Here is a 23,548-nt window from a genome sequence, read left to right on the forward strand (position 1 = left end):
GGGAAAGCATCTCAGCATTTTCATTCTGCACCAGGGAAGGAGGTACCTGGAGGTTGTTGCCCTTCAGAAGCAACCACTGATAACCCCAAGACTGGCTGACTCCCTTTCCCATCCTTCCCTGTGGCTGCCAAGGGCCCACCTTTCCCTGGAAAGGCTGCAGGGAGCATGAGGAGATGTGGATCAGGAGCAGCCAGGAGGGAGGCAGGGGAGGAGAAATGCAATCACCCGCAGAGCCGTGTCATTTGATTGGAGTGGGACGTGAGGCTCAGCAAAAGCACAGTAATTCTATAAATCCAAACATGCCAAAGGATTTATGTCCTCGATGCCCAAGGAATAAATAAGAGGATGGAGGCCGGGATTTTTTTTTTTTTAAGTATTATAAATGAGAATGAACCTGATGGAGGTAAAGGTCAGCTTACAGAATCAACACCACACATGCAGTGGAAGCTACTAACTCCCATCAAGGGAATAGCACTTAGAGGACTAAGTGCCCTCCATCTCCCTGCTGCCTTCCCAAATTGAATTAGAATGGAATAAGGAAAGAGCACTGTTAACTTTTAACCCCAGACCCAGCACCTCCAAGCTGGCTCCAGGGATGTGCTCTGCCTTTCAAGCCACAGCCAAAGGTTTGGGCAGTGCTCAGAGAGGATGCCTGCATCTCCCATGGGGACAGAGCAGGTGCCTGGAGAGTGGCAGCAGCAGCATCCCAGGATCTGTGGGGGATGGCACAGACTACAGCCACACTGCCCTCCCCAAAAGCCATGAGCTCCCAAGAGAAGGAGAGAACTGGATGATGGATAACCCATATTTCACAGGTCAGCCTGCAAACTACTGTAGGTCCAAGCGCTCCTCTCTCTCCCTCTCCCATCCTGGGGACTGGGTCCAAGGACACACCACTCAGGCCGTGATGAAAGGCAGGCAGCCCTGTGGTACCTCCCAGAAAGCAGGTTTTCCTCCACTTCTCCCCCCAAAGTCATTTATCCTGAGCCAGGAAAAGCCAGCAGCACTACTGTCATTTCTGACACCACATTTTCTCCCTAAAGACAATTCTGTTCACATGCTGGAAACCCTTCTTCCTCTGAGGTCTGTTCCCCTCCATTACCCACAAATTACCCAGCAGACCTCCCTTGGGATGAGACAACCATTTTCTGAAGGAAGACAAGAGGCTGAAGACTTGTTTTGAGAATCACACATCAAACCGCTCTTTCCTTGCAAACCTGAGCCAAAACTGCTTGTACAAACTTCAACCCCTAAACCACAACAACTTCCTTATCAAAGGCAGAGCAACAGATCAACCCGGGATGCCTCTCTGCCACATTTTCTTCCCCTTTTCAAGCCTGTGGAGTAAGTTTTGCTGAGGCAAGGAGGAGGATGCCTCCTCAATGAAGAAGTTAAAACAGGCGCCTCAACGACGTCGCGTTCCCAAGTGCGGGTGTTTGTCAAGCTGTCCTCCTCGGGGGGCTCACTTCCCACAGACATCCATCCCTCCTGGAATGAGCCAGCACCTCTGTGCTCCAGCCTGCCAGCAACAGCAATAAATCACAGCCAATCCACAGCAGGACAGCAGCGATGTGTTTCGGCTCTGGTTATGAAGAGCGGAGGTGCCAACGCAAACTGGGGCTTTTAAATCACCTGTCATGGGCTCAACAAGCATGAGAAATGTGAATGGATCCAGCTGGAGGAGCACGGGGAGGTGGGAGGACAAAGCAAGTCCAGGGAAGGGAAGGGAGTCAGAGGTGTTTAAAACTTCCTTCACGTAATCTGTGGCTCGCATTCATGCTGCCTTGGCCTGGATTTTGCTACTACCATCAGGATTATTGATCAGTTTTTAAAGCCTTACGTCGTTTACAGTAGGCAGCCAAAAAAAGACCCACCCTGAATTAATGAAAAAGTCCAAGCAGCTCTGCTGAGAGCCTTGGAAATGCCGAGGGAGCAACAACTCACTGCGATGCTGGCAATTAAAAATTCCCACTCACAAGCAGGTATACCTTGGGACAAAACGGATGTGCACACACACCTCTCCCTGGACTGCAGGCAGTTCTGCTGTGAACTCCAGCCCAGAAAGCAGTGCCTGAGGGCTGGGCTATTACAGATCAACAGCACAAAACTGTCCCTGGTGACTCAGCACTGTAATGTCATTAGCCTGTGACAATCCACCTCACAAACCCCACTGCCCTCGGCAGGGAGCTGAGGGAGGGTCCTGTTTTCCATGTCTGGAATGAATACAGAAATTAGCAGCTTCAGAGAGGCTGGGAGGAAGAGGCTGGGAGGCTGGGCTCCAGGAGCTATGGCTGTGGATGATCTCACCATCATTCCTGCTGCGTGGTCCACGCTGAGGATGGGACACCAGCAATCCCTCCTCTGCTGTTTCTCCTGGGTGGAAGACGTTTATCCACCCCAGGATCCCACTCAGAAAGGGTGTGAACAGCCTGAGCACCACTGGGCTGTGCCTCCATGGTAGAGCACGTGCAGGAGGACCATGCCGACAGACAACCCAGTGCATGGACAGCTCCAAAGAGATGAAAGGGAGGCTTTGGAGGATCTGCAGCCTTTACAGCTTCAGCTGCTCTGCCCAGAATGACAACGCTCAGCAGCACAGCCCCAGCGTGTCCCCATGGGCAGCAGTGGTGAATGAGGGCACAGGCTTGGAGAGCCAGGAGCTCTCTGTTGGAAATCAGCATGTCATGGTGCTGCTATCCCCTCTGGGGAAGGAACAAACCAAATGCCAGGCACCCGCTGACAAGCATGGAGAAAAATTAAACAGCGTTTCTGAAGAGGTGCCTCAACACAGAGCAACAAAACCTGTCTGTCTGCAGAATTTCTGTGCTCCCCCCGGAAATCTTTCCACCTGCTAAGGGATGATATATTTGAATTAAAGTTTGTATAACATGTCCACAGCTTGGGATGGAAAACACTGGAGAAAAGCAGAGAACAATCACTCTTCCAAATCATCTGGCCAAAGCACAAGGGCAGATCCCATGCCAGACACAGCAGGAAGGTGCTGACTCCACCAGGCAAAAAGGACTGATGGAGGAAATGGCAAAAACATGGAAAGATTAAAAATCTTGAAAAATTAAATCCTGAAATGTGAATATAACAGAATGCAACACTCAGAAACACTGATGGACTCTAAGAGAGTCCACTGAACTCCAGCAAACACTGTCCATCCGAGCTTCTCTGATTAATCTCCTGTGCTGCACAAAGCACAGCCTCCAATTTGCTTTTGGGATCCCACCTACTTGTTTAATGCACCTCAGTCCTGCAACCTCCCACACAGGCCTGCCAGGACCTCTCCACAAGGCTGTTATCTGTTATCTCCACACCTGCCACAGCTCCCAGGCTGCAGTATGTGCTGGCAGAGCTCCTTCTTCCTCATCCCAAAAAATTCACCAAACCCCATCCCAGCTATGACCCAAACTCCCCCAAACTATGACAGACAAACCCCAAACCAAAGCCCCTGGTGGCTCCCAGAAGATGAGACACAACCAGCCAAACTGTCAAAACCTGGGGAGCTTGTCAAATGAGTAGATTATTTTTCCTTCTGTTTTTGACTTTCAAAATTTTCTGCAACAATTTGGTGCCAAAAAAGGAAATACCTGATTCCTGTGTTATTCACCCTGGACAGCACTCCACCAATGATTATCTGTCAGAGGTTTAATTGTGCTTGGAAGCTTGCCAGCAATAACGCACAGGAAGCATAGGGAAGGCAGGCAGACATTCACCCAGAGAGGCAGCTCTTCCCAGCATTCCCAAACTCCTCCCCAAATTAGCAACTGCTTCCCTTCCATGGCTTTTTAAAGGAAGGCTGGCTGGCCATGCAACACTTCCCAAGGCTGTTCAGGTGTTACAGTCCTGGAGAATGTTGTGCAGAGTCACAAGGGTGGAAGAGGGGTGGGAAGGACAGAGAGGGCAGTTGTCACCTGGGCTGTCCCCAGCAGCACCAGCACAAGGCTGCAGATTGGTTTGTTCTGCAAGTGTGCAGCTGGCTCTGGAGTGTCTCTCCATCCCCAATATAGCATCCAGTGCTTCCACAAGGAACAGCCCTTCCCCTCTCCTTTTCTTCCAGCCTCTGGCAAGATTTAAAAGGCAGCAGCAGAGACCTTTTCACCTCATCTCCCTCAGGAAGAATAAAGCAGGCAGACTTCAGGAGGGAGAAAATCTTGTGTCATAGGAGTCCCAGTGGCCTCTCTCTTGGGAGATACCCAAGGCAGGGCTATCTCCTCTGTGACACAGGAAAATCCCTTACAATTACACCCCTGGTGCAGTCCCTTGGAAACAACATAACCATGTCTCTCTGGCAAAGTGCTGCCAACATAAAAAGCAGCAGCAAGTGCATGGAGAAAGATCCAAAGCACATGATGGGAGGTTTCTTTTTTGTATTTTTGTTTCCTGAGCCAAAGCAAATGCCACATAAACGCCAAGAAGCTCTTGGTAGATTCCCAGATGCCATCTCATTGGTGCTCTGCACACATTCCATGGAGGAATCATGAAGGGACAAACTGAAGAAAGGACCAGTGAAGGTCATCAGCTCCACCATCCTCCCCTTCTCCAAGGCACGAGGAGCTTGGTGGTGGCAGATCCTGGATCAACACCTCTGCTCCTTCAAAACAATCAGGACCCCCTTTCCTCAGCTCCTCTAGAGCAGTGCTTCCTTATCCTCCCCTTTACAAAGGCTATCCTGATCCCTTGCTGCAATTTAAGCCCATTATTTATCACTTTATCGTCCATTACTGGCAAAAGCATTTCTAAGCTTCAAGAGTTTTTCCTACATGCTGCTCTCCTTCCCTTTGTTATCCTTGAAAGAACTCTTTCAGCCCCAGCTTGCAGACATTTTCTACCCCTCCAAGGATCTTACTGTTGTCCCCTGGGCTCTTTGCACCCATCCATGGTACCCAAAACTGGACAAATCCTTCAGCTAAGCATAGTAAGAAGTTCACTTTAAGGACATTTGCCTTTTTTTTTAATTTCCATGGGGTGACTCTGTCGGGAGCAGTCCCCCATAAGCCAAACCCTGGCCTGTTGGGCTGGTATTGAGGAACTTCTCCATCCCACACCGGTGCCACAGCTCCCTCCTGGACCTGTCCTTGTTTGCAGCTGCCTGTTGTTTCTGCCTGATTTCACAACACTGTTTGGAGCTCTGTTCCCTCCTGCTCACGTGTGCAACATCCCTGCCTCTGCCCAGCTGGGTTTCACCTGCAGAGCTCAGAGTGCATTTCATGCTGCCCTCAACACCCTCCTGACCTCCACGGGTGGGATGAGCATGAGGTTTCCAGCTCTGTGAATAGGGAAGCAGCTGATCCTTCTGTGACTGCTGCCATGTGAAACCTCAGCTCAGCTCTTGATAAAACTGGAGCAAAGCCACCCCAGCTGCCAGAGGGTGATGCAGCAGTGGGGAGGGTGACATTCAGCAATAGTCTAAATTAATCTGTCAGGCTGGATTTCTTTCAAACAGAACTGTTCAGGGCTGGGTGCAGGCCTTTGTTCAGCTGAGATCCCCTCCCTCCAGGATCCCCCCTTCCCACAAGCCAAACCTAGTGGTGCTCCTGCCACTTCCACGCTGCAAAACCTTTGCTTTAGCTCACAGTTTTGGGTCTGTTCCCCCCATCACAAATCCATGAAAATTCATGTGCTTCAGGAAATCAAACCCCAGTTGCTATGGTGAAAGGCATTCTGCAAACTAAGAAACAAATACAAGTGGGACATTTGGAGGTTACCAGATTTTTGCACGTCTTTCAGACAAGAATAAAAACCCTTTCGGCAAATTAAAGGCTCTGATAAGATCCCAGACCTACACCTCCAACGTGAAAGATTGGCAGTACAACTTAAGGAAATTAATAATCAAACAGTGCATTTCTCCACAGAAGCCTCATCCCCATGGCTCCTATTACAGCAAATGCAGCCACAGTTTCTGAGAGCTGGGCTCTGCCTTTGCTGCAGGGATGGCAGGAGGCCGGGGAGGGACACGGAGCTGCCGTCACTGTGACCTCTCACTACGCCCACCGAGCACCAGAGGAGGAGTCTAGCTACAGAGCCAGGAAATTAATTCAGACAGACACAGAAAATTATCCAGCAGAAGGGTCATGGCACCTTAGGGATGAACTGTCTACTTTTGCTAATCAGTGGGTTGGGGTTTTTTTGCATTTAATGTGCTGGGTCCTTGCCTTCTATTAAGGCACTGCTGTAATTCAACCCCTGCCAGCTCCACGGAGAAAAACTGTCCTCTTAAGATCAGAGAGGTGACACTGCCCTGGCTGGCTGGTGGCACAGCAGGGAGCTCAGGGGAGTGAGGAGGGGGATGCTCACTGGGTGGGAGGCAGGGGCACCCACAGAACCTCCAACGGGCTCAGCTGCTGGCCTGGGTGGGCGCGCAGAGGTGCAGGGGAAAGAGCATTCAGACCTCTTTTCTCCCCAAACCATCCTCCAGCTCTCACAGATCCTGCTAAAATTAGTCAGAGGGGTGTCAAGCACCTCTGAGAGGAAAAAAAAAGGCTTTTCCTTTTCTTGGTAAGGTCACCAAAGAGATCTCTGTCATGCAAAGGCAGCACAAACCTTCTGCACTGCGCTCTCCTCAGCGCTGTGGCTCAGCCTTCACCCAGAACCTCCAACACTGCCTCCAAGGCCTGAACACTCCAACAAAGATATCTTCCCTCCTTTGTCTGCTCTGATTTTTCAAATGCCACTTCAGATTCCTGTTTCATCAAATGCAAATAACATGAATATGGCTTTTTCTCCCCCTGAAGAATATAATTCACAGGAAAGCATTTTCACAGCAACCCCAATTTAATCTCCGTCTTTTTTTCCCCGTGATTATACAAACTGATCTCCAGTCTCATCTGCTCAACTGTCACATCCTCCCATCCCACTGTTGCTCTAATTGCACACTGCTGAGCCCCCTCGATTGTTCCGGTACCTCTGGGTAATGGCAGGAATTCTCCCCTCTGCAAAGTGCCAGCACAGCCTTTCATTTCTGCTTTTGATTCTTCTCTAAAAACGAGGTGAGGAAAGCACTGCCTTATTTCTGAGATCCTGATGTTGCACCACAATCTGTTACTCAGTCTCCCCTCACCTCAGTGGATTCTTTGTTTGGTATTTTTAACTCTAAACTTTCCAAGCAGCCACCTCCTGTGAGGTGTTTGTTCCAGCTGTCAGTCCTACTTTGGATCTACATTTTTACCACCTTGCTGAGGATAACAAGATGTTTTTACCCTTTCTGAAAACCAGGCAGTCTTGATCCCCACCTAACGCCGGTTCTTTGGCTCTTTGATTCACCTCAGCTTAGAAATAGATCAGGAAAAGACTCAGCCTCCTTAAATCCACAAACAAAATTTACAAAAAAGGCCTGGGTTCCAACTGCTGCAGAACACAAGACACCCTCCTCATCTGCAAGTGGAGCTGGCTCTGCACACCTTCATTTGTTTAGAGCTTGGTGGGCTTGGGGTATTTTGAGGGGTCAGGGGTTTATTCAGGCCAAGGTTTTTCTTTTCTATTGCACCTCTCCGTGTGGCATTGCATCAATGTTTTAAACTGAACTGCTGCATGCCCCAGCCACCACACTGCTCCTACCCAGCAGGACAGACAGGCTGGCAGGAACACCACTGGCTCTCCAGAGTATCAGACAGTAAATGCACTTTCCCCTGCTCCCAGTGGAGGCAGGTTCAGTGCCAGAACTCAGTACACTGATGCAGGCCTCAAAAGAGAAGGACCCTCATCAAATAATGCTTTATTTGACCTAGAAGCCTTCCTTGGGCACTCTTGCAGCCCTGCTGCTGGACTAGGGCACAGCAGCATGTGTCACCACCTTGGCTGATCCCATTCCCAGTCTTCCATCCCAGCTTAAAGTCTCCCCTAATGCCCTAAAGACATAAGATGTGCAGCTTTCTGCTGCTGTACCTCAGTAGCTGTTCCCTCAATATTTAATCTTGTAAGCTGTTAATGCACGGATCTGTGCTAAGCAGCAGAGTTCAGCTTTTTCTGCACTCAGAATTTGCTTCCTTCTTGTCTGAGCATGGCAAAGGCCATTCACTTACTTCTCAGACCCCAACTCAAGCCAAAATTCATTCCATTTTGACCCAGTGAGAGTCCAGGTGGTTTTCTTCCTTTCCCTTAAACGTGCCACAGAAATTTTTGGCCAGCCGGCCTTTCTGCGTTTCTTTTCCTTTTCATTTATTCACTGCAGCCTTAGCTGGATTTTTTCCCCCTAAACAAAAACAAATAAAAGCCCGGAGGCAGCGCAGCCTCGTCTCTCCGGAGATGCCAGCAGCTGCCCTGGGTGCCTCGGTGCCAGCTGCAGCACAGGGACACAGCAGGGCTCTGCCAACCCAGCATCTCCCCCAGGCCTGTGCTGCTGGGGCCTTCCAGCAGGAATTGCTGCCTCCTCCCTCCGCTCTCCTGACTCTTTCCTGCCTCCTCCCTCTGCTCTCCTGACTCTTTCCTGCCTCCTCCCTCCACTCTCCTGACCAGAGAACGCTTTTGGCGCACGGCTGGGATGTTCAAAGCCAGCCTAGAGGGAATACGTATGGCTCCATGTCCATGAAGCATCTCCAGCTTTTTGGCATGCCCAAAGCTCCGCTGGACACAAATCTCACACAGCCCCTTGGGCTCTCAGCCCCACCTATGCCAGGAAACCTTTTTCAGGGATATTCTTCAAGACAGAAGTAATTTAAACTCCCAAACGCAAGTCATCCTACAGGATCTATTTTCTGAGCAGTGTGGGAAGGTACCGGCCTGCACAACCATTTATTAGCACAAATAGGAGTGTATGTTTAACTCCGTGGAATGGGTAGAACAAAGGATTATTAAATAAAATTCTGATTAGTTCAGCTGAAAGCAAAATACCAGCTGGAACCTGGTGTAGCACAGGCATGTTATCAGCAAACATGTGCTGCCAGCGCATCTGCACGCACACACAGACAGACACAGACAGACACACAGCCCAGCTCTGACCATGGAACAGCAGAGCCACAGCACTCCCATCCTGCTCTGTTCCCCGACAGCTCCAGCCCTGCCCTGAGCCTTTGGCCCCACAGGGCTGCACAATGGCAGTGAGAGTGATGAAACCTGAGTTTTCCCACTTCCCCTCCTACCAGCAGCCATGCTTTGTTAGCGTTCCAAGTGGGAACACAGCCACTCAGCAGAGCTCTCACAGAGTCCCACCGCCTGGAATCACATGCAGGGCACATGGCCCTCCCTCCCACCAGCCTGCCTAAGTGCAGCCATATTCATTAACAGCCCTTCCTTTAGATCCTGGTGCAAAAGTTAATGAAGCCACTTTGTGAGAGGGCAGCCTCCCCAGCAGAAGATAAATAATGGATATAAAAGCAGGCTGGGAGGGAGCTGGCGCATCCCTGCAAGGTCATGCTGAAATGCATCAGTGCCTCACCGAGGCTGGGCTGCTCCGGTAAGGAGCCTGCAGCTATTTATGACTCATGTAATTAATTAATGCCAACGGGCCTTCTGCTGCAGGCACGTGGGAGACCAAAGGGAAATACGAAGTGGGCAGGTTAGGAAATGTAGTGGAGGTGGGAGAGAAGGATGACATTTCTTGTGGCAAGACATGCTTTGAAGTAATTACCAGCAGTCCAAACAGCCAGCAGCTCTTTTGGCTACGTCAGAACAAAATCAATTAGGAGCTTTAAAAATGCATCGGGCTCTTATTCCAGAGAGCATCAAGAATAAGAAGTAGCCTCGGAAGGAGCGCGGTTGCATTTCCAAGCACCGTGCACCCTATGACCCTTCCCCAGATCCTCAGACCCCACAAACGGTGTGACCAGCAGAGGGAGCATCTTTAATACCGTCCCAATCACGCCCGCTTTGGGATGAGAGCACGGAGGAAGACCCACAGTTTGATTTTATGTGTCTCTAAAGCCTGAGGACAAGTTCAACAGAAGTGAGAAAGGACTGAAGGTGAATGTGGAAAAAGGGGAGTCCTGCAGGCACTCCGGGCTCCTGACACAAATTTCCCCCTTCCAGAGCTGCCCCTCCCAACACTGGGAGCTATCCAAAACTGCAGATCACATCAAGAAAAGGACCAGGGCTGTGGCTTCCCTGCTCCAGCTTGCAATACTGCAGTCTCACACTGCACACTCAACACGTGGTGACGCTGAGTCATGACACCACGCTTGCACAGACCGTTTGAGGACAATGAGAGCTTAACCTAATTTTGTCCCTTTGTTTGTCCTCTGCACACAGATCAATCAGTTCCACTCCCTGCCTTCACACCCCCCTGCATCCAGTGCCTGATACATTATTAAGACTGTAAATACAAATAAAGCTCACTCTTCCCCTCCTCTGGGAGGGCTCTAAAGTCCTTCTGGGTCATCCAGCTCCCACCCAGCCTGCATCCTCTCTCATGTATCTTCATTGCCAGACTATCTTCTTACCCTTCCCAAATGTACCCATGCATTGTCCTCGCTCCCTCTTATCAGAGCTGCCTGCAACAAATCCTCTCACACAATGAGGATTGCAGATTTGCTTACATGCTGGTGCTGTTCTCCATTTCTGCTCCTGTGTGCATCTCTTTTCTCTCTGGACACTTGCAGGGGTCAAGCAGCACAGCATCAGTCTGCCACAGCCATCTGGATGAGCAGCAGAGGCTGCCTGCAGCCCCAACCCTGGCTGGCAAAGCCTGGGAGTCTGCAGTGTGCTCCCCTTTGAGCCTTTCCCAACCTGCACAGTCTGGGGGATTGTGTTTTCTAACCTCTGATCACTGCCAAAGCCCTTGGATCCTGGTGGGACTCTCTACCACTACCCAGTATCTTTCTGGAGCAAATCAATAGCAGAAATTAAAACCCAAAAAGGAAAGAGTAAGTGAAATGAGAGTGGGGTTTAGTTTCATAAATATATATGAGTAGAACAAGAGCAACAAAGTGCTTCTTTCTGGTGGGCTGAGAATCAACTCGAGCCTGAGTCTCCAGGGTAAAACAGGAGCGAAGTAAACGACAACACGAACACCCACTTAGCATTCGTGCTTCATATCCCTGCTCTGAGCCTCAGCAGCTCCAGGAATGCTCCTGTTAAACACTCTAATGCTCCCAGATACCAGTGATCTGGACTGGTTATTTTCTAAACAGATTCCCCCCTTCCCCCCTACCCCCCTCCCAAGCCCCAGGAGATCCCATAAGCCCAAGACAAAAGCAGTTTAGAAGAGGTGTTTCGACCTCTTCTGGCTATACAATATCCATGGCTGGCTCCATTTTCCTAATTGTTTCATACTGACCTTGAGGATATTCTGGCCATTAAATGACTCCCGCTCCTTGAAAGATGATTTACCAGGCATTGTGTTGCTTCGTTCTTCAGCTGTAGAGAGAAAAGCCACCAGCAGAATGAGCTTCAGATGGGAGAACTGTGTGCTGTACTTCACCCCCCACTCTGTCCCTCCCTAAAGTCAGCTGCCAGCTAATAAACCATCTTTAAACTTGTTCTCAGTGCAAATAAAAACCATTTCCACTTGGATTTTAGGAGGAAAAGGGCTGGAGCTGGTGTCCCTATGGGGATCACCTCTGTTATTACCTGGAGGAAAGGCCCCAAATCACAGCTCCTGCCGTGGTGACTCTGTAGGGCTGACTGCTCAGTGTAACACACCTGCTTCTCCCTGGCTCGTTTTCATCCCTCATCCTGCCATGGCAGGGTGTGAGACAGCACTTGCATGGCCTGGAACAGCCCCAGATCCCAGGCTGAGCGTGCCAGCACAGTGCCAGGCGGGATGGGGACAGCCCTGACACAAACCTGTGCTGCCTGCACCCTACATGTGCTGTGGATGCCTCTGTGGGGTGGGCACACAGCCACACACACACATTCAGAACAGCAACCCAGGCCTACAGCAGCTGCCAAAAGCCTACATGTGAGATCCATTTCCCCAGAGCACGGCTGGGTTTTTATATAATCCCCAAGTACATGATCTGTGCCTTCCACAGCACCTCTGCCTCCCTCAGTGAATATATTCAGTATTTCTTTTTCATCTCCATCATTAACTGTGAACATCCAGCTTGCTGTTCAAATCCTGTATGGAATACAAAGAGACTCCTATGGCTGCCTGTGGAATGCTCTCCCCATTGTGTCTGAATGCCTCTCGTGCCTCATGGGGCTGTGCAGAATATAGACTGAGGATGCCAGACCAGCTGCCCATGTGCAGGGCCACAGCAGCACTCTGGGGTCATATTTCCAGGGCTCTCAAACTGAGCCCTCTCTTTACAGGGTTTCTACACCCTGGGTGTGCTTGTTTGACTCCAGCAGCAGTCAGAGCCAAATCTGTCCAGAAGACAATGGCACAAATCACCTGCTGTTATCAGTGTCCCTGCAGAGATTCAGAGAGGCAACAACTAAAGAATTCCTGACACAACCTATTGCAGTGCACAGGGGCCAGAGCACATGTTTGCACATGGAGAACCAGGCTGTAACACACTGCCCCTCCCCAAGGATGATGCTTTTAGGGCTGCTTTAGAAAGTAATGTGATCAGAGTGATGCTAGAGACAGCTCAGAGCAGACAATCTTTTGGCAGAGACAGCAGACGCCATACACTCAAGAATAGCTCACATTCAGCTTCGCATCACATTCATCTGTCTGCATCTGATTTAAGGAGAAAGACAATGGCATCACTTTCCTAAAGAAATGGGCAGTCTCTAAGTTAACCAGAGAGGATTATGTTTTCATCTTGTTTGAAGGTCAGCACAACACATGGAGTTGTTACCCAGTTTCAATTTAACACTGGGATACAGAGTGCCCAAGATCTCACCTCCATGAGGAGTGGCTGAGGTCACCTGCTCTGTTCAGCCTGAAGGAGACTGAGGGGACCCAGACTCATCAGGGTCTGCAGCTTCCTCACAAGGGCAGTGCAGAGCAGCTCTGATCTCTGTGACCAGGGACAGGACCCAGGGGCACTGCTGGAGCTGTGCCAGGGGAGGCTGGATATTGGGAAAAGGTTCCTTGCCCAGAGGGAACACTGCCCAGGCTCCCCAGGAAATGGTCAGAGCTCCAGGAGTGTTTGGCAACGCTCTCAGGCACAGGGTGAGATTGTTGGGGTGTCCTGGGCAGGGCCAGGAGCTGGGCTGGATGATCCCTTCCCACTCAGGACATTCTATGATTCTACTTGAATGTATTTTTCCCTGATCCTGTGAGTGCTACAGGATGCCAAGGTTTTGAATCTATGACTTTTGTTCATTGCTTTATTTTCTTCTGGGTTTTACCTGCAGACATCTCCCCCTCAGCCCTGTAAGTAAGAAAAACCACACTGAAAAAGCAAACAAAAGCATCTGCTAAGCAAAAGGACTACTTTAAATGCATTGAGCAGCAAGGATGAAGGCTACGTACGTACTTGGATCTTTCCTGAAGAGAGTGTTCATGACTGTGGCATGCAGCTTCACCCTGTCCCACTCTTTAAGCATCAGGCCAGAGGCCACAAAGCGCTCCACCAGCTGATCAGCCAGCATCTGCAACCTGGGAAGCAAAGGGAAAGAACAGGGCCATGTGAAACAAGGAGCCTCTGCAGCACCAGCTCTGGGCTTTCCAGCCAGAAGGGCAGCAAGTGTGAAATGAAGTCTCTGCCTGCACACAGGAAAGGCAGCCAGTCCCCGATGGAAAGCGAGCAGAGGCATCAGCATTCAGCTCTAATGCAAAAAGTTCTGAGTGTTGCACAAAGCTTCCTCTGTGATCGCTTCTGCTGCAAATATTCCAGGAGGAAGGGCAGATTTAGCACAGCACAGAGCTCACTCACAGTGACAGATGTTACTGGGAGCTGAAGGATGCATCTTCCTACTGCCAGGAAACACAATGTGACTCTCCTTGCAAATGCTAAAATCTGCACACCCACAGGGGCCTGGGCACCTTGGCTCCCAGGATGTGTTCAGGGATTGCTGAGCCTGGCTCCTCTCTGCCCCAAATAACCAACCCAGCCCTGGGCTTGCTGTCTGGGAATGCGGTGACAGGGCCACAAACCCGGCCAGCACATCCTGGTGAGCACTCCAGCTTTGGAGCTACTGAGCAAGCAAAATCCAAGGACTCATTCCCACCTTTGTGCCTGGCCCTGACTCTCAGGATCTGAGGGCAGACCCATCCTAGGACAGGGATCAGAGCACTGTGCTCATGTCTAAGGAGCTGAAGGAGCTTCCAGGCTGCTGCTGTGCCCAAAAATCTCTGCAGTGCCTGATTCTTACCAAAGGTGGAGAGGATATGCCACAATGAGAGCTTCCCATCTCTGACAACAAGGCCAGAGGGTATTCAGTCTGTGCAGAAGAATCTGAGCCTCCCCCAGCACGTCCCAGGGATCAGAAGCTTTCTGCTCTGAGGTCCCACCATGGTGTTTCAGCTGTGGCAGAGCATGGCCTGTCCCCAGAGCCTGGGGCTGCCAGCTCTGACCCCACTGCTGCCTCTGGGCTGCCCCTCACAGGCTGCCAGCCCCCATGTGACCATACCAAGACTCTCAAACTACCAATTGTCATGGCTTTTTACTATTTTCTGGCTTTACTTCAGTGATTTTTAAAATTAAGCAATGACAAAGATTAAATGAATATCATTACAGACAATACTAAAACAAATTAACAGAGAATAGCTCAAGTGAAAATGGTGCTTTATTACGTTATAAAGTTAATCAAGGAAATAAAACAAATTAGAATGAATTATAATGGAAATTATTTGCCATGTGGGAGGCATCAGAGCATGATCCCTCTTTCAATCTGAGCCATTATATGTGCAGAAGGGCTTGCCAACCCCTAATTTTGTCTACAGTTATGCAAGCTAAGTCAGGATAAATCAAATCTCCTGCTTTACAGCTTAAGCTGATCAAGATCATCCAAAGATCAGGAAGGAACTCCACCCCTCAGCCATGCCAGGAACTCCACAGAGCTAACAGGACATCTTGCATGAGACAGGAAGGCACACACCTCTCTCAGCACAGGCTGCAGCACTCTGATCCAGCACAGGAAGCCACGTGGCTGCTGCTCTCCTCTGGCATTGGCCTTGCAGCTCAGAAACTGCTTCCCCATTTCCCTCAGCAAGGCACAGCAGGTTCAGGGAGCTGCTCAGCAACGACCTGTGTCACCGGCCAGAAAACAAAGCAGGGCTTTCTGGAGGCATCACCATTTGTCCTCTCTTTATAATCACTGCTGGTCCCACACAGTGACTGCTGGAATCTCAAAGGAAGGAAAAGCTGCTCTCCATCAATACAAAAAATCCTTTTTTCCCCCTCTGCAAAGCTAAATGTTTTTCTGGATGCTTGCTAATAGCTAAGGACTATATAAGGGGAGAAGTGCAAGGTAAATGGTATCAGGAGAAGGTGCTTCACCCAGATAGTCATGGGGCACTGAACAGGGAATTGGCACTGGCCTCAGGGCTGCCAGAGCTCCAGGAGCACTTGGACACCACTCTCAGGGACAGAGTGGTGTTGTTGGGGTGTCCTGGCCAGAGCAAGGAGCTGGACACAATGACCCTGACTGCTCCCTTCCAACTCAGCCTGTTCTGTGATTCTGGGAATTAACCTGCAGGTGAGGGCAGCCCCAGCCTGAGCCAAGGATTAGAACTTCAAATTGCTTGGCCCTCTCTGAGCCTGCTGCTATGCAAAAAGCAAATCAGTTGCTGTGGAAGAGAAGCCTGGCAGTTTCCAGGTGCCATGCAAAGCACAAGGTCTGGTTTTGATCTCTGAGAAGGAGAGTGGAGGCATCAGTCCCTTTTGGGGGGGTGGGTGTGCTGTTTTCAGTTTCAAGGCCAGGTGGGTTTGAAGACCTCACTTCCCTCCCCTGCCCAAAGCAGCTCTGCCAGCCCTGATGCACATCAGCACTTTCTCCAGCATTATGCCCAAGTGTGTTCTCACCACACAGGGCACAGCTGGCATCTGAAACAGAGCAGGGTGCAAGTGCCAACAATTCCAGCTGTCCCCAGAGGCAGGCAGACATCACTGTCAATTCAGGCCCTGCTTTATGCTCTGCAGGATTCCTCTCCCAGCTCCTGAGGCCGCAGCAGATTTATTTTCAGATGCAACCAGACTGGCAAGCCTTGCACCTCAGAGAGAGCCAGAGCTTGGTGACTCAGGAGGAGAGGCCCAGAGCTGGTATTTTAGATGCTTTCTACAGCAAACCCACCAAAGGACATTTGGGTCACGCAGTGTCTGTCTCCATCTCATCTTTCCAATCACTTCTGCTCTTTCTCCCTGTGTTCTGGCCCTGGCTGATCTCTGCCTTGCCCTGCTTCCCCACCTGCCCCATTTGTTTTTCTCTCACCTCTTCCAGGGTAGGACAGACTTCAAAGTGGAAGAGACAAGAAAAGACTTCAATTCCTACTGTCTCCCAGCAGCTCTTGCATTTTTCATTTTCCCCCTCATTTCCTTATCCCGCTTCCAATCTCTGACTCCAACACAGCCTCCAAAGTGTGGCTTTAGCAGGGCCCCCCCTCAGCATCTCCTCAGCCCTCAGGGAAAGGATATGCCAGAACACATCCCTTCCTCCCTGAGCCAGTCCCTGCTCACTGCCTCCCTCCTCCAGCTGCACTGCTCCATGCTCCTCTGGCAATGGGAACACACAACAAAGGGCAGTGCTGGCAGGCAGAGAGGGCTGAGGCTCAGAGACAGCAGGTAAAGCTCTTTTGGCTACTCCCCTTCCCTGGTTCTGGCACCCAGCAGCACTGAGCACAACAGCTCTTGTGTTAATCACAGAATCTACAGTGGTTTGGTTGGAAGAGGTGTTACAGATCAGCTGCTTCCAAACCCTGCCATGGGCAGAGACACCTTCCACCAGACCAGGGTGCTCCAAGCCCCACCTGTGCTTCCTCAGTCTGCCAGAAAGCACCAAGAGAAAAGCTGGTGCTGCCACTGGTGACACTGTCCTTGTCAAAAACAAGGTGAAGGAAAGTTGTCCAGACACTGGCACATCCTGGGCAGGGCTGTTTCTGGAGCTGAAGCCATCAGCCACAGTGGGGACCAGCACAAACACTGGAGATGACACCAACCAGGCCTCAGGATCCTGCAGCAGCAGCTCCAAAAGACATTTCACAGCCAGCACCCATTCCAGGCTGCTGCAGGCACACAAACCAGCTCTGCAATCAGGTCATGCTCTTCTGAGGACCTTCTGGGCTAACTGGGTTTAAAGAATAATTAAGTACTGCAGAATGGAACACACCAGGCTGTCCAGGTTAATCTGAACCAGACAGCAGAGGCCAAATCCTCCTGCCTTCTAAGTCCTCTCAGGAGCATCTCCTTGGCCATCTCATCCCTGTGTGAGCTGTGACTCCATCACTCACCCTGACAGACTGCTGCAGAAACAAATAACATCCTTCAGCTGCAGTGAGTGAGTTAAAGAGCAAACACATCACTGCCTTGACTGCTTCAGGAAGCAAGGATGACTTCATCTTGGTGACTGCTGGCCTGAGGACTGCCAGAACACCCACCAGCTCCAGAGGGTTTCCCTGGTACTCTGGGGAGAAGGGAACACAGGAGCAGGGGAAACTCACCTGTCTGAGCCATCCTTCATGTGGACTTTGGCATAAAGGACATCTGTCATGGCAGGGTCATCGTTCATGTACTCCACTCCTGCCACCTCCACTGTCAGGGGCTGGCCTCCAGTAATTTGGCTAAAATTCAAGAAATTCCTGATGTTAAAAAGCAAAACATCACACCAGCTCTTGAAATGTAACACATAGTGCTCCTTGTGCATATACCAAATATTTGGGCTTACTAGGAGAATGAGATTAGATATTCCTTTTGCCACAGTGGGACTTAAATGTTATACAGAGCCTATGGGGCAGTGAACTCCACCCAGAAGTTCTTCTCTGTCCCCTATTTTTCAGCTTGTTAGCACTGCAAAAACCCAAACTCAAAAAGTCTCCCTAATTCCTAAAACTCAAAAGCCTATGGCTGCTGTTGCCTTGTCACCCTGAGTGGTAAAAAAATTTGAGTTCATACATTTGGTGTTTCAGACACACATTAAATCAACTTGTCAGTGTTCACAGGCCAGGCCAACATGGAGATCTCCATCCACATGTCAGAAAACCCAGCAGAAGGAAAAGGTCCAAGTTCTCATTCCAGAGAGGCTCCTGCCTCCCTGTGAAAAGAGCAACCATAAAGTCTCTGATTTTTGCTGTGAAAGGCACTTGATACAGAACACAGCTCTGAGTGCACCATCCAGCCAGGAAACAGAGCTGGTTTGAAATCAGCTCCAGCTCTTCATGCAGGATATAATATGCACTCCCACACCTGCAAACACCCTGCAGAGTGTACCTGCTTCCCAGCACTCTGCCTCCTTGCCTTTCCCAGCAGAGCATCCTGGGGAGGTTGGTGCCACAGCCAGTGCTCCCTGTGAGTAAGTGATGCCTTGTTTAACACCCAGGGCTCGTGCAAAGAACAGGGAGTGTCTGGGCAGGCAGATGTAACTAACACAAGGTAACGAGGCAAATATGACTTTGCTCTGACCTTGCTCACTCCTGTTCAGCTTTTGAGGTGCTCAGCAAAGACTCCCAAGTGAAATAAGCAGCGTGATTTCCCTTCCCAGTATAGTTACTGGGAGGGAAACAGCACAAATGTACTATTATGGACACCAAACTAACAGCACTAAAGGTCACATATTCTAAAAAGGGTCAGAATGGTCACAGCTACCTTCAGAGGGCACTGGCTGCACTTTAGAAAAGGAAATGAAAGCTAATGAAGGTTTATGTAGGTGGAAGGGAGCCTAATTAATTTTCCAAGTATATTTACTTGGGTGTGGAAGGGGAAATAAACTAAAGGTTACCTTCAGGTGTTGATTCCCCGTTCACTAAAGGAAACAGGGAGCAATGATTTTCTCGGCATCAGTTCAATCCACTTATGTGGAAGCTGGCACTTTCCAAATATTGCATTCAGAACCTCCCCCTGGAAACACACTTGCATTTCTGTTCAACAGCTGAACTGAAGCCATCCTTTTAAAGGCAGAGATATGAATTCTGGCCATGCATTAATTCCCACAGATATTAGCTGGCACAGCGTGGCCAATTCTTCATGCACTGAGGCAGCAAATGAATGAATGCAAAGGATCTGTGCTCTGTGTGCAAAGGCGTTGCAGAAATAAATAAATAAATAAACCACCCCCTCAGGCCATCTCCAATTACTAAGCTGACCAGAGATAAGCTAATTAAGGTGTCACTGGAGCACACTTGCAGCCAAAGCCCCAACATCTGCAGCTGGGTGTTAAGAGGCAGCGAGGCAGCCCGCGCTCCCAGAGCAGCGCGGGCGCTTTCAGGCTGATCACTCACAGGGCTCCTGATGGCTCCCCTCGCCAGGAATGTGTGTCAAGGACACCTCAGCATCTGCTCTGAGGCAGGAGGGGAGTGCCAGAGCCAGAGCCCACTGCAGGCAGCGCGCAAAGGTAAGGGAGCTCAGCCCTCCCTCTGCTGCAGGCAGGGGACAGCAGCAAAAACTGCTCAGGCACAAAGAACAGGGATGCACATGAGGAGGAGAAGGGAGCAGAGCAGGTTTTCAGGGAATGCTGAGGGTCTGAGCTGAGCTACAGATGCTGTAAGGCTCTCTGGGGCTGCTCAGTGATTTCTACTGCTCCATTTGAAACATTTCTAAATGTTTCAAAACATTTCTAAATTTTTCTCAATTTGTAGAGTTGAGAGAACACTACTGAGCTGCTCTTCTCTTCACTGTTCCTCATCAAGACAGAGTGCTGCTTTCCCCACCCTCCAGGCTTTGGTGATGACATCCCTCCCCCATCACTTACTCCACAAAGTCCTCTTTGCACTGCTGCAGGAGGTCACAGGCTCTCTGGATCTCTTGTTCGTTCAGGAGCACCAGCGTCCCGATAGTCAGGTGGAGCTTTGCAGGGTTCTGGAACAGGCTGCTGCTGACCCCGTGATCCTACAAATCAATCCATCACACAGAGGTGTCTCACCTCATCCACACACACCCTGCTCCACCACAGGGATAAACACCACAGAAAGCAGGTACCAAGTCACTGGCATCAATCCCTTTATCTCTGGTTGGGTTGGTAATGACTCCAAGTTGAAAATTTCTCAGCCTGGCAGATGAGCTGCAGTCCCACCACTGCTCCCTGCCTGCTCTTCCATCAGAGCTGCTCAACAGCAGCCTGAAGATCAGGACAGCAGGCTGTAACTTGGTACCCAGGACCTGCAACACTCACTTGGATGGGGTTTTTTGGGAGGAGACTTCCACAGTGTTGACGCAGCTTCTGCTACCAGCAATGAACTCAACACAAGCCAGCTCAGATTTAAAACTTCAATCCATTTCTTGTGCAATAAAACTGAGACCAGCTGTAGTGACAAGCTCTAAATGGTCTCTAAATCCTGTCTAAACACAGGTTACACCTCACAACAGAAGCACAGCTAATACCAGCTCTGATAATTATACTTTTCTGCTTCCCATACACCCTATAGTTTGCTGAGGTGAATTAAGTTTAAATTCCCTTTATAAGAAGAGCTGTGTGTTGTTGCTGGGGAGGAACTGCTCCCAGGTGGAGCAGTGGTTACATCCAGCTTTAAGAAACGAGCAATTCTGTTCTAGGATACTTATAAAAATACCTCAAGGATGGTTAAGACGCCCATATTAAAACAATTATTTCCACTTAGTGGCCACTTCCCATCAGCGCATTAAATAACCTCCAATTTTAACTCCAGAAGAAGCCAACCTGCCAGGCCATGGAAGCCTTTCTGCATCTGAAAAGAGTGCACCAGCTGAGAACAATAGCTTTCAAGTTTCTACTGTGCTCCAGAGTTTGAAATAAAACCTTTCAGACATTTAAATGCTGCAGTATCTCAGCCTGTCAAGAGTTTCATGCCCCACATCTCACTCAGCATTTTTCATGCCTAATGACCACATGCAGACCCTTCTCTACAGCACAGTTTTTGGGCTGGATTAGGGACAAGGCAGGCTGCAAAACAGAAGCCAGGGGCTTGCTCCAGCAGCCACAGCCTGGCAAACACCAGGGATGGCCCCATCTCACTTCCTCCTGCCTTCCCCTCCCTGCAGTAAAAGCTTTGTGGCTTCTTTAAATCATGCTGCTGTTCACATGCATGACAGGGCATGATTCCTCTCTGTCAGCCTTTTTTCTCCAGTGATATCTGCAGTCAGAGAATATTTGGCCCTTCACAAAAAACCAGCTTGGGTAGCAGAAACTGGAAGGTTTGATTTAACCTTGCCACTGATAACCAGCCGAGGTCACAGAGTGCACAGATGAGGTACAGCAACACAGCCCTCTGCAGCTCAGAAAGCCAAAGCCTGCCCTCATTTTCTGCCCCAGCACAATTTGTGCTGTAAACATGACCCTGCCTCAAAAGCAGCATTTTCCCCTGAGGTTTTCAACACCTGAGTGTGGGCTGAGCTGACAAAGGATGGCACGTCACCTCCATGAGCCACACTGCTGCTGCTGGGGAGCTCAGCAGGGAAGGGCAGCGCACAGTGAGCAGGCCCAGACCTAGATAATCCTCCTGCTTTACTCCCTAGTATTTCAGGCAGCTCCTCAAAACCCTGCTTGCACTCCCTACTTTTCACAGGCCAGCAGATCCCACTTCTCCCACACAGAAAAGACATGCTGTGTCAGAGCTGGCTCTCCCTGGAGCAGCCAACGTTCCTGGGGTGTCTGAGCAGCCCTTCCTGGCTGGATGCTGCTCACCAGGATGCAAAAAGGCTGGAACTCAATTCTCCAACCCCAGATCATGATGTGTGATCAGCAATCACTGAGTCACCTGAGGGGAATATGCCCTGTTGTCTCTACAAAAATTTACTGTTCAAACCTGGGCTCTTTAGGATGTATTGAGAGGCAGGAAGAACAATCCCTTTATGCACCACCCATATGTGGTGACTGTCCTTTTTAGCTTATGCCTCTCCCTAACACTGCCCTGTCATGGTCAAAAAAACTCAACTCATTTCCACTCAGTCATTTTTTCATCCCCCTGCTACCCTCTGCTCTCCTTCTTTAGAAAGGACACAGAAACAGTTTTATTTGGGGTCTCCAACTCTTGCAAAGCCCAAGCATGTTGTCCCTCCAAATTTAAGGCCCTGTAGCAGGGAAACCCTAACTTACAACACACTTCAGCCCAGGGATCAAGTTCCTTAGCTCTTCCACCCTGGCCCTGCCCTCTCTACTCTTTTAAGAGCTCCCAATGTTTGCAGACAGATTTATGTTTTCCAGGATTTTTTTCCTTAAGAGCAGGATGCTGCATGCCACCTCTGTGCCCTGTGCCATCCTGATGCACAAACAAAGGAGTGAGCCAGGAAAACAGTATTTGCACAGGATTGACTGGAGAGCTACAGGCTCAAAAACCTCTCCCACTTTCTGTCCCTTCCACTCTGAGATAAAACATCTCATTAGCAATGTTTGGTATTTACAGGTTGCCATATATGAGAGCAATCATGTTTCTTTCCCTGCTACAGCTGCAGCCTGTTCAGTCTGCAAACGCTGCACAGCTCTCCAAGACCCAACTGTGATTTTTCACTGCAAAGTCTCTTCCCTTTTCCACCTGCATGCTCAGACAGACATCTCAGCTCTCCTCACTCTGACTGTGAGAGAGAGGACACTTCCAAGGTCATCCAGCTGTCCAGACCTCCCACTGCACCACATCAGTGATGAGCCTGTCCAGGTGAGCCACCTCCCCATATTTACATTAAATTAACCTAAAAGAACCTCCCCTCAGCCCTGCTTCATTTCCCTGCCAGCCCTGACTGCACAGCATGAACAACACCTGAAGGGTTCTGTATTTCAGCACAAGGTTTATCTTCTAAAAGCATTTAAAGACACACACACAAAAAAAACTTAGAAAGCAAATACCTACCAACAAAATGCTATAAAATATAAATGAATGGTTGTCATGGTAACTGCTTCAGAGAGAAACAGAGTCCCTCACAAATGCTCAATGGCCAGAAGAGATTCTCACACACACAACATACACACACACCCCTGCTCCTTTCCCTTCCTTGCCATTATTATCCCTCATTCAAAAGCTGAAGTTCACCTCATTCTGTGATGTTTTGCACCAGGTAGAGAAACACCCCACTTCTGTCACTGAAACCTATTCAGATTTCCCCAAGTATTCCGAGAAATCCCATTCCTTTGGACAAATCTATAAGCTCTTTTATTGCTCTGTGAGGCACAGTTTTGAATTACTGTTTTTCATTACTGATGTGCTTTCTAGCAGACCCTGCTGTGAGATAAAGTGGTATTAGAGTGGCATTACTGGCTGCAGGAGTGATTGAGGGAGGCACAGGGCTGCACTGCACTCCACAACTAACAGGAAGCAATAAATATATCCAGAAACCCTTCTGCTAATACCAGGAGAAGGAAGAGCAGGAAAATAAAGCACTATATATTCCTAGGCCAAGCATATGCAACCCCCTGAATACCTGTTACTGACTGAGTTCCACAATTCAAACTCAAAATTGCAACTCTAGAGCTGATGTAAGCAGTGCCAGGAACATTTCAGGCCCTTATGGGACTTGGAGCTGTCTAGACACAGGACAAAACCTGCAGGACAGACAGAAGGACAGGCAGGAGTAGGAAAGATGAACATGGCCAGTGCTTGGTCTCAGCACTTCCCTGACCAAGGCTGGATTGCTGCAGTTTTCTGAGACAAGGAGCATGT

At 49.7% G+C, this 23,548-nt stretch overlaps 1 protein-coding gene and 1 long non-coding RNA gene across 5 annotated transcripts in view; both read right to left on the reverse strand.

Annotated features, from left to right (window-relative positions):
- Positions 1–23,548, reverse strand: part of ASCC1 (activating signal cointegrator 1 complex subunit 1) — a 35,865-nt gene that overhangs the window by 3,685 nt on the left and 8,632 nt on the right. For 3 of the 4 annotated variants that reach the window (XM_074544374.1, XM_074544372.1, XM_074544373.1), the window contains 4 exons: positions 19,675–19,811; positions 17,432–17,551; positions 13,311–13,432; positions 11,216–11,295 (listed from right to left, as the gene is read on the reverse strand). In XM_074544374.1, the coding sequence (XP_074400475.1) occupies positions 11,216–11,295; positions 13,311–13,432; positions 17,432–17,551; positions 19,675–19,811 (459 nt within the window). Of the gene's footprint in view, positions 1–11,215; positions 11,296–13,310; positions 13,433–14,614; positions 15,024–17,431; positions 17,552–19,674; positions 19,812–23,548 lie in introns of those variants that run through there. The other variant, XM_074544375.1, reaches the window with a different exon arrangement.
- On the reverse strand, positions 2,879–11,070 carry LOC141729639 (uncharacterized). Its single transcript, XR_012581043.1, has 2 exons — positions 6,911–11,070; positions 2,879–6,689 (listed from the first exon to the last, which is right to left on the reverse strand). It is a non-coding gene; the product is annotated as an uncharacterized LOC141729639 (long non-coding RNA).

The sequence above is a fragment of the Zonotrichia albicollis genome, chromosome 7 (genome assembly GCF_047830755.1).
Source record: "Zonotrichia albicollis isolate bZonAlb1 chromosome 7, bZonAlb1.hap1, whole genome shotgun sequence".
Lineage (NCBI taxonomy): Eukaryota > Metazoa > Chordata > Aves > Passeriformes > Passerellidae > Zonotrichia > Zonotrichia albicollis.